The following is an 11,078-nucleotide window of genomic DNA, read 5'->3' on the forward strand; positions in this document are numbered from 1 at the left end:
TCCCCAAGGGCTTTAGCATCAACCTCCCTGGCCACCAGTCTAGTGATTGTCCCTAGTCATTGGTATCACCGGTCGCCCACATCTCTGATGACCAAAGTCTGTACCCCCCCCCTTGGCTCTGGTCACCAAGTTTGAACGGCAACAGGTCACTTAGGACCCTGCGGACGCCATGATGGCACAATCACTGAATCTGATCACCCATGTCCTGCAGGCCCTTGGTCACAGAGGACCTGAGGACCCCATGCTTTCCCTGTGGATGCTCCTGGTGACCCACACCCATGATCCTCATGTCCCCAATCAGCATCAATCCATGATCGTTCACCAAGTACGGCCTCCTCATTGGTGCATGACCATGACCTCCCCACCTTCACCCTCTCTCATGACGACTCCCGGATCCAGATCCCTCCAAAACCACCGTCATCAGCTGGGCACGGTGGCCCACACCTGTCATCCCAGTGGCTCGGGAGGCTGAGGCAGGAGGATCGCGAGTTGGAGGCCGGCCTCAGCAAAACCTCAGCAACACCCAGAGCCCCATCGTCCTCAGCCCTATTTTCTATTTGATTGAGAGACAGGGTCTCGCTGAGTGGCTCAGGGCCTCACTCAGTGGCTGAGGCTGGCCTCCACCTTGCCATCCTCCTGCCTCAGCCTCCCCAGTTGCCGGGCGCCGCGCCTGGCTCCGGTCACCCCATATTTTTGGGGAGAGCACCGTGCCAGGCACTGTGGTGGGTTCCCTCAAACAGGAAATAAGTAGATGAGCAGGTTGGTGCCCCCAGGCCACCATAGCTCCAGACCTGGCACCACAAAGTGGCCTCCTTTGTAGGGCTGAGGCTGGTTTTCTAGACCCTGGGGCCTGGCGCCAGGGCGGCCGGGGTGGGGCTGGTCTTTGTACCATTTGTTTGCTCCCAGGTGGGGCCGGCTGGCCCTGGCCTCCTTCCCTCCAGCTGGGCCATTTCCAAGCCTCTCTTTGGCTCTCCCAGTTTCAGAGGAAGGATCCAAACCCGGGTGACCTCCCTTAGCCAAAAGTTGAGTCCTGCTCCTGAGCCCTCCCGGGGACCTGCTATGAAGACAGGGAGGGACAGAGATTTCCAAGGGATCCTCAGGGCACAGGGACACACACCGCCCTGGGGGAGGGAGGCTGTTCAAAGGAATCCCTGTGGTCCACCCAGACAGAGGGACAGATTCACCTGGGGCAGGGGATTCCCAGAGCAGGCGGGTCCCAAATGACACACGACAATTCGATTCAAATTCCATTTTTCTTTTTCTTTTTTGGTCCCAGGGGTGCTGAACCCACGGAGCCCCGTCCCCAGCCCTTTTTTTATATTTTATTTAGAGACAGGGTCTCGTTGAGTGGCTCAGAGTCTCACTCAGTGGCTGAGGCCGGCCTCCACCTTGCGATCCTCCTGCCTCAGCCTCCCGAGCCGTTAGGATGACAGGCGTGTGCCACGGCACCCGGCTTTTTAAAAAATTTTTATATTTTTATTTTAAGGTAAGATGATTTCAAACTTGAAAAGAGGACAAGCAAGCCCAGCAGGATAAATCAGAAAATTAGAGGAGATATAGGAGACAGAGAGAACATACCTGTGAGTGTGAGTGTGTGTGTGAGTGTGTGTGTGTGTGTGTGAAATGCTTTCCAATGTCCAACCAGATTCTATTGTCACAATAGTTCAAACTTTTTGCTTCATGTTTGTAACAAGGAGCAGATCAGCCAGGCCCTCCGTGGCACGCATGCCGATCATCCCACAGTTTGGGAGGCTGAGGCAGGAGGATCGCAAGGTGGAGGCCAGCCTCAGCCACTGAGCGAGGCCCTGAGCCACTCAGCGAGACCCTGTCTCTAAATCAAATAGAAAAAGGGCTGGGGACAGGGCTCAGGGGTTCAGCACCCCCTGGTATAAAAAAAAAAGTGGATTAAATGGTTTCAGGTTAGGAGAGTCACATACAAAGAGGTGACAGTGACGGTCGATTTCTGGGTCTCTTCCCTCAAAGGACAGGGCTTCTCTTTCTCTGGAGGCCCTGCCTCTGTCTCCACCAGACCCCTGGTGCCTGGGCCGACCTGGGTGTCGGGGACAGCGGGTGCTCACAGGTCCACATACACCTGTGTCCTAGGCGGGACCCTCGGGAGAGATTGATCTTCCTGTCCCCGTTGGTGTCTGTGGGGACTGGAATCCAGGGCTCCCGCCCGCCAGGCCAGTGCCTTCCCATGGAGCCACGTCCCAGTCCTAAAGATTTAATCTTGAAACCGGTCCCTGCAACCTACCCAGCTGGGTCACCGCCCCCCAACTCCATGACCACAGAGTCCCTGGGAATGTCAGAGGCTGGGACCAGCCTTTTTAGAGAGCAGAGAGGGGGACAGAGAATTTCAACAAAAAGATGGGACAATTTTTTTTTTTGTTTTTGTTTTGCAGGGCGGCAGATTGATCTGGGGTGGTGCTTTGGAAAGGAGCCCCGAGATGCTCCCCTTTCCAAGACTTAAAATTGCTGCACCATTACCCAGCAGCCTTTGCAAAAAGTTCTAGAACTTGAGATTTTTTTTCAGGACCCTCCAATTTCTTTCTCTTCTTCTTTCTTGATACCAGGGATGGAACCCAGGGCTGCTTCACCCCTCAGCCCCGTCCCCAGCCCCTTTTTTTTTCTATTTTATCGAGAGACAGGGTCTCCCTGAGTGGCTCAGGGCCTTGCTCAGTGGTGGAGGCTGGCCTCCACCTTGCGATCCTCCTGCCTCAGCCTCCTGAGCTGCTGGGAAGACAGGCGTGGGCCCTGTGGCCTGGCCAGGTCACCACTATTTCTAAAACGGAGAGGTTACCTACAATCTAAATACTCAGCCAAAGGGGATGGTGAGAAAAAATATATATATATACAAGAAATAAAAATAAATAAATACATATATATATAAGAAATGAAAGCAAGAACTCAAGCAGATATCGGGTCCCCCCTATGTCCACCACCCCAACATTCACAATAGCCAAACGGTGGAAATGACCCAGGTGTCCACCGACAGATGAATGAAAAACCAAATGTGGTCCTCTCCAAACAATGGAATATCATTCAGTCTGAAAAAGGAAGGAAATTCTGACATGAACCAAACTTGAGGACATGATCTCGGAAAAAAAATAAATAAGGCAAACACAGTCGAGTACTGCAGGACTCCCCTCACCTGAAATCCCCAGCAGCAATCGAATTCAGAGAGGGGAAAGTGGGTGCCGCACGCCTGTCATTCCCAGTGGCTCGGGAGGCTGAGGCTGGAGGATCGCAAGTTGGAGGCCAGCCTCGGTCATTTAGCCGAGAAGCAACGTATCCAAATCTTATCTCTAAATTAAAAAAAAAAAAAAAAGGCTGGGGATGTGGCTCAGGGGTGAAGTGGTCACCCTTGACCAATCCCAGGTTTAAAAAGAAAGAAGGAAAGAAAGTGGGTGTGGAGGCCAGGGCGGGGGAGGGGAATGGAAAGTCGGTGTGGGATGGAGACAGAGTTTCAGGTTGATAAGATGGAAAGTTCTGGGGGGCGGGGTGGACAATCCCCGCGAGCACAGCGAATGCCGCTGACCTAACCAGTTAATTACGACCAGTCGTTGCGACATCAAAGTGGAAAGAATTTTCACCGAATGTTAACAAAGGCAGACGTCCATGTGATACATGATTTTTTCCCCCATCTTTTCTCCATTTTCCAAACGTCCTGTCATATGATTTAATCACTTGAAGGATGCAAATGAATATTGATGCCTGGAGCAGCGGGGCACGCTGTTCATCCCAGAAGCTCGGAGGCTGAGGCAGGAGGAACGGTGGCGACAAGGCAAAGAGGCAGAGAAGGAGCAGTGAGGAACAGAATATAAACCACAAGGTGCAACCCTCCAGTGACCTACTTCCTCCAGCCTCCCCCTACCTGCCTATGCTTATCACCTGGAACAGCAGTCCTTTCAGATTATATTAATCCAGTGGATTAATCCACTGATTGGGTCACCACTTTCATGATCTGCTCATTCACCTTGAATCATGAGCCCTTCCTCCCTCCCTCCCTCTCTCCCTCCCTCCCTTCCTTCCTTCCTTCCTTCTTTTTTCTTTAGTACCCCGGGGCACTTAACCCCTGAGCCCCGTCCCCAACCCTTTCTCACATTTTATTTAGAGACAGGGTCTCACTGAGTTGCTGAGGGCCTTGCTAAGTGGCTGAGGCTGGCCTCCACCTTGCGATCCTCCTGCCTCAGCCTCCTGAGCCCCTGGGATGATACTCTCACTAGCGTCTCATGAGCTTTGGGGGCGGGGTGTCTCACATTCAAACCATATCACATACCTGTGATTAATCTACGTGTATACATCAGGCTCAGTAAAAGGTTAACAACAATCATAAAATAAAACAATCCAACAACAATATACTGTAATAAAATGGCCCGCATCCCTATTGCTTTTTTTGGGGGGGCTCCTATTAAATTAAACATGGATTATTTGAATATAAGTATTATGATAAATTATGGAAGGGGATCTAATAAGAGAGCCAGCTGGTAACGAATGGGAGGGTAGCATATACAGCATGGATACACCAGACAAAGGGAGATTGATGTCCTGGGCAGGACCGAGGGGAATGGTGATCTCATCAAGCTCACCCACGCTTGGTACTGCCCAACGGACACTTTTATCTTTTTTTGCCATTGGGTGGGGACGTCTGCAGAACGATCTTTCTAGAATATGCCACGGATCCTTCTCTTGCTTCAAATCTTCCCAAGGGTTCCCCATGCCAGGACACAATCCGAGTACTTAGGCCTGGCGTCTGAGCCCGTGGGCCTGTATGTCCCATGACCTCCACTGTCCCAGGCATGGCACACTATAGATACACCCGCTGTCCCCCCACGGAGACTTCATGAACCCATTTCCAGACTTGAGGATCCTGCTTCAATAAGAAATAAAGAACCCAACAGGTCCCCTGTAGGTTTATGACTTCAGCGCATCAGAAAAGCTACGCGAATAATAACTTCAGGATATAAAACAAATTCCCAGCCTCAGCTATTGACCTTTGGGGTCAGATCAATTTAATTTTATTTTGGCAGTGGGGGATGTCATGGGTACCTGTAGGATGTTGGGCAACGTCCCTGGTCTCTACCCTGGCCATCCACATGGGTTCCATAGGTCAGGGGACAGGGTGACACAGGTGATTTCAGGCCCCACCCCAAGCAGCACAAGGAAGATTTGTGGATCAGAATCGTCTGTTGCAGTGAAGGGCTCTGGGCCTTCTTCACCTGACCCAGCAAAACCCAGATGCATGCTGGGATCCAGGTGAGCTGGGTCTGGGGGGCCAGGGCGTGGGGGGTGGTGAGGCAGCCCCCCGGGCCCAGCAGAGGCCATGACTTTGAAGACCCAGCAGGGTTGACAGGCGGGTGGAGGTGAGTGTACACACGTACCCAGGGGGACGCAGCACGGGATGGGCAGGAGCTCAAGAGGGTGTGGGTGGGTGGGTTGGTAGGTGGGTTGGTGGGTGGGTGGATGGGAGGGGCATTCATGAACTCTCTGGATATTTTGGGGGGTTGAACCCAGGGGCCCTATGAACCCCTGAGCCCCGTCCCCAGCCCTTTTCATATCTTATTTAGAGACAGGGTCTCGCTGAGTTGCTTACGGCCTCACTAAGTGGCTGAGGCTGGCCTCCACCTTGCGATCCTCCTGCCTCAGCCTCCTGAGCTGCCGGGATGATAGGCGTGTGCCCCACGTCACCTGGAAAACTCTCCTACTATTGAGTCACCGCCCGCCTGCCCACCTCAGTACCCATCTGCACCTTTCTATCCCTTCTACCCAGGACCCATCCGCCCACCGCACCTCCCAGTTCCTCGTCATCAATCCGTCCCCTTATTGGGTCTGTCTCGTCACCCACCATCGGCCCCGTCTGTCACTGCACACTTACACAACCCTCTCGCCACGCGGCAGAGTTAGTCACGGCCCACCTTTTTCCTGATGAAATCAGGAAACCGAGATAAGAGAGGTTAAGTAACTTCCCCAAGAACACACAGCTAGAGACTGGCAGAGCTGGGATTGGAACCCAGCTTGTCTGACCGGGCCAGGCGGACCCCCTTAACTGCCAGGTCCTCTCTCTGTCTGTCTGTCCGTCTGCTCCCCCACCCATGCACCCACCCTCAGCTCTCCGTCACCCACCTGTCACCCCCTAGCTCATCCGTCCCCTGTGTCACCGATCATCCTGGTGCTAATGCAGTTACAGAGCCACGAGAGAAGTCCCCCAACCGTCCATCTGGCCCGGGGCAGGGTGGCCTGGGAGTGGGGTGGGGACGGCTGGGCTGGGCAGGGCTGCCCGGGGCTGGAGGGAATTAGCTGCATGATGGCTGGGATCATCTAATTAGGGACACATGTGATAAGCAGATAGGATCGGGGGTGATTAGAATCCTTTTAAGAAGCCACTCCATTAATGACCGAGACAGAGAGGGGCCTCTGGCTGCTGAGAATCCCAATTGGGGACCTCGGCCGGTCTACATCCGTCTGGCCCGCCCTCTGGGGAAGGCTTTCTGGGACTGCTGTGTGACCTTGGGTGTACCTTGCCCTCTCTGAGCCTGCCTGGCCATGGATCCTTCTCCCCAGGGGCCTGGAGCAGGATGAGGAGCCAGGGTGCCCTGAGACCAGCCAGGAAACAGAGTCCCTGGTGGGAGACGGTGGCAGTCAGCCCCAGAGAGTCCCCCAGGATGGAGAGAGAGGAGCCCGGGTCAGGGGAATGGTGATGCGATTCTTGGACACCTATTATTCTGGGTCCCTTGTCTCTTAACATTGGGACCACCCACAACGCTGTGCTGATTGTCACCTTTACCAATCCCGATGTCACCATCCCCATGAACACCCCCCTGCCATGTCCACCTTCTCTGTCACTCTCGCTGTCCCGACCATGGCTGATATGGCCGTCACCACCAACATCTCCTCCCCAACACTGACCACCATTGATATGACCGTCATCACCACCATCTCCTTCCCACTGATCACCATTGAGTCACGACCACCGTATCACCACCGTCACCGTGTCCACCAGCATCGGGACCACCATCGCCATGACAGGCACACGGTCACAAGTCCCTCAACAGCCCAGCGGGCACCCGGAGCAGAAGAGTCACCGAAACTGGCACAGAAATCGTGGCGACCTCTGGGGACCCGCTGCCCACAACTGACTCTTTTTCGTCCAGGTTCAAAAATCTCATGCCTGGGCGGGCGACTTATATGGAATCACAGGGTAAGGGGGGGGTTCTGGAAGAATCTTCTAGGCTTCTGCAAGAAGACCCTTTCAGGGGTCTTGAGATAGCAACTGAAAACCCGGAGCCCCACCTTCCCCATACCACCTGCCACCTTCACCAGCTGACGTCCCCTTTCCCACAGCCATCCTCTCCACCATCGTCCAGAAGCTCGATGAGGCATGGGGAGGCCATGTTGTGAGGAAGCTCAATGAGGTGTGGGGAGGCCATGTTGGGAGGAAGCTCGATGAGGCATGGGGAGGCCATGTTGGGAGGAAGCTCAACAAGGTGTGGGGAGGCCATGTTGGGAGGAAGCTCAATGAGGTGTGGGGAGGCCATGTTGGGAGGAAGCTCGATGAGGCATGGGGAGGCCATGTTGGGAGGAAGCTCAACAAGGTGTGGGGAGGCCATGTTGGGAGGAAGCTCAACAAGGTGTGGGGAGGCCATGTTGGGAGGAAGCTCAATGAGGCATGGGGAGGCCATGTTGGGAGGAAGCTCGATGAGGCGTACCTTCCACAGATGCCACCATCTTCATCGGGACCGTTTCCATTGCCACCACCAACCACACACACACAGTAGCTTCTCTAGTAGTTATTTCTGTCACCTCCCCATCCTAGCAACACCTCCTCCACCATCCAGCTATCACTGTCACCTCCATCAGGACACGGCCACCTTCCCCTCGCCCATCATCAGCTCCACCGTCGCCACACAATTACGATCCCGCCAACACCGTACCTTCACGTGACGCTGCGACCACGATCCCTTTGCCCATTTTGACCGTCTTCTCCATCATCAAGGGTGGCCTGTGTGACATGAGCATGGTCAACGACAGCTCTGCTGCAGCTGCGTCCGTCCTGGTGGAAGACCAGAGAGCCGGTGTGTTTCTCCAGGTCCCATGGGCGAGCCTGACCAGGAGGACACGTTCGAAGGACGTTAACAGGGTCCTGCCACAGAAATGTGGTCTTCACCGGCAGCTACTGGCCCTGGGACTCTTTGTCGATTTGTGCTGCCAAGTGACTTGGGTTAGCCCAAGTGGGTGGGTGGGTGGGTGGACAATAAAATGGCCAGGTATGGTGGCCCACGCCTGTCATCTCAGTGGCCTGGGAGGCTGAGGCAAGAGGATCGAAAGGTGGAGGCCGGCCTCCACCACTCAGCGAGACCCTGTCTCTCAATAAAATAGAAAAAGGGGCTGGGGACGGGGCTCGGGGGTGAAGCACCCCTGGGTTCCATCCCTGGGACCCCCAAAACAAACGACCCAGGTTGGTTGAGCCGTGACGGACCACTACCACTGACCTTCATCTCCCAAACCGAGGCCCGATCCCAGAGGCCCATACGGCCTCTGCTCCTTGGCCAGCAGAGGCTCAGCCAGCAGCCCCAGGGGGACTGGGTTTTATGTCCCAGGGTCACCGCGACGGCCCACCTCATTGGCAGAGCTGGGTGGACCAGGCCCCACCCCAGGAGCTGATGTCACAAAGGGTCCCCTGGTCCCAGCTCTGGAGGGGGGCCCAGCCCACCAGGCCCACTGCGGCACTGTCCCTCCCCTCCCCCCCACCCCTCCCAGTGGAGGCCCCAGCTGTCCCCCTATGAAAAGCTAAAGCCACCGGGCACAGTCCAGCCCGGAGCCCCGCAGAGACCCGCCGAGGCCCAGCCGCCGCGCCCCGACGTGCCCATCCAGCCCTCGCGCCCAGGCCCCAGCCATCCGGGGGCCACTGTGACCCTCGGCTCCCTCCTGCTCCCGGGTCTCCCGTCCCCCTCGTCATGGCCAACTACTACGAAGTGCTGGGGGTCCAGTCCAGCGCGTCCCCCGAGGACATCAAGAAGGCCTACCGCAAGCTGGCTCTGCGGTGGCACCCCGACAAGAACCCCGACAACAAAGAGGAGGCCGAGAAGAAGTTCAAGCAGGTGTCGGAGGCCTACGAGGTCCTGTCCGACTCCAAGAAGCGCTCCCTGTATGACAGGGCGGGCTGTGACAGCTGGAGGGCAGGTGGCGGGGCCAGCACCCCCTACAACAGTCCCTTCGACACGGGCTACACCTTCCGCAACCCCGAGGACATCTTCCGTGAGTTCTTTGGTGGCCTGGACCCATTCTCCTTTGACTTCTGGGATGTCCCCTTTAGCAGTGACCGGGGCAGCAGGGGACATGGCCTGCGAGGGGCCTTCTCGGCGGGCTTTGGCGAGTTCCCGGCCTTCATGGAGGCCTTCTCCAACTTCGATGTCCTGGGCCGGAGCGGGGGCAGCCGCACCACCTTCTCCTCCACCTCCTTTGGGGGGTCCGGCTCCGGGAGCTCGGGGTTCAAGTCGGTGATGTCGTCCACGGAGATGGTCAACGGCCACAAGGTGACCACCAAGCGCATCGTGGAGAACGGGCAGGAGCGCGTGGAGGTGGAGGAGGACGGGCAGCTCAAGTCGGTGACCATCAACGGCAAGGAACAGCTCAAGAGGGTGGACAGCAAGTAACGGGGCCACTCGGGCCACCCCACCCCCCCCACCGGCCACCGGCTGCTGTCCCCCACCCCCACCCCAGGGGACCACAGTCTTAGGCTGACGATGAATAAATTTGCCAAGTGACTTCAAGGACAGCGGACCCGCACTGCATGTCTGTGGCGATGACCTGGGGTGGACGGGGTGGGATGGGTCCCACCAAGGGACATGGGACCAGACTGTCCCAGGGGGAGAATATCTGGGGTCATTATTCTGCAGCTGGATGTGGGTGGCGGGATGGAACTTGGGGTGCTTCACCCCTGAGCCCCGTCCCCAGCCCCTTTTTCTATTTTATTGAGAGACAGGGTCTCGCTGAGTGGCTAACTTGTTAGAGGCCGGCCTCCACCTGGCGATCCTCCTGCCTCAGCCTCCTTGGGACGACAGGTGGTTGATGTTTTGCTTCTGGTGCTAGGGATGCCACCCAGGGCCCTGTGCATGCTGAGCCAGCGCCTCATCCCGGAGTGACACCCTCAGCCCTGCACGCAGATTTTAATCTCCCTCATCTGCATCACCTGGGTTCCCCAGGACCGTGACTGTCACTTTTGATCCAACCTCAAGTGGCAGTCCCACGCACCATCAGTTCCCCCCACGGTCCCTGTTGCTCTCTCTCCAGGCTTCCCCGTTCCAGGCCACGGGATTCTTTATGAAGCAGCCACGCCAGATGCCAGTCACCCAGGTCCACGTTGCGTGACTTGCTTTAAACCTTCTGTGGTTTCCGATGCTCCAAGTGTAAACACCGCTCGCCTCACCTGCATCTTAACATGCCGACGGCCTGGCCCTGCCCACCTCTCTGGCCTCCCCTGACACCCCACCCCCACCCCAAGCTCTCACCATGCTGACCCCACTCCTGTATCTCCACTGAACCCAAATTCTGCTATCCTCAGGGCCTTTGCACATGCAAATTTCTGGTAACCGCAGGGCCTTTGCACACGCAAAATTCTGGTAACCTCAGGGCTTTTGCACATGCAAAATTCTGGTAACCTCAGGGCCTTTGCACATGCAAAGTTCTGATAACCTCAGAGCCTTTGCCTATCTCCCAGGGCAAAGCCTGTTTTTAGTCCTTGGAGCTAAAGGGTCACAAAGAGCAGGTCCCAGCCAGGCAGAGCCAGAGTTTCCTCCAGGTAGCGTAGGGCAGACTCCTTTGATGGGGAAGGACTTTCCTGTCATGGGATGATGCGGATTATCCGAGAGCCCCCCTGGGCTGCTCTTAAAAAGATGTCTATTTGGGCTGCGGAGGCCCACGCCTGTCATCCCAGGGGCCAGGGAGGCAGAGGCACTGGATCTGGCCGCAGCGGCCATGTCTGGAGACCCTGCCCGGCTCCCGTTCCCAGGGACCTGGCTCTGAGGGCCCCCTGGGGACAGCCAGCAGCTGGAGGTCCCCCTAACCAGGTTAGGAGAAGA

The 11,078-nt window shown here is 56.3% G+C and overlaps 1 protein-coding gene across 1 annotated transcript; it reads left to right on the forward strand.

Moving 5' to 3' along the window:
- Nucleotides 1-8,954: 8,954 nt before the first annotated feature.
- On the forward strand, nucleotides 8,955-9,653 carry Dnajb8 (DnaJ heat shock protein family (Hsp40) member B8). Its single transcript, XM_026410917.2, has one exon. The coding sequence runs from the start codon at nucleotides 8,955-8,957 to the stop codon at nucleotides 9,651-9,653; it is 699 nt and encodes a 232-aa protein (XP_026266702.1).
- Nucleotides 9,654-11,078: the final 1,425 nt, after the last annotated feature.

This window comes from Urocitellus parryii, chromosome 16 (assembly GCF_045843805.1).
Source record: "Urocitellus parryii isolate mUroPar1 chromosome 16, mUroPar1.hap1, whole genome shotgun sequence".
In the NCBI taxonomy this organism is placed as follows: Eukaryota; Metazoa; Chordata; class Mammalia; order Rodentia; family Sciuridae; genus Urocitellus; species Urocitellus parryii.

What these genes read in the sequence shown, in the direction of transcription:
- Dnajb8 (XM_026410917.2), top strand. Translation starts at nt 8,955, where the DNA reads ATGGCCAACTACTACGAAGTGCTGGGGGTCCAGTCCAGCGCGTCCCCC.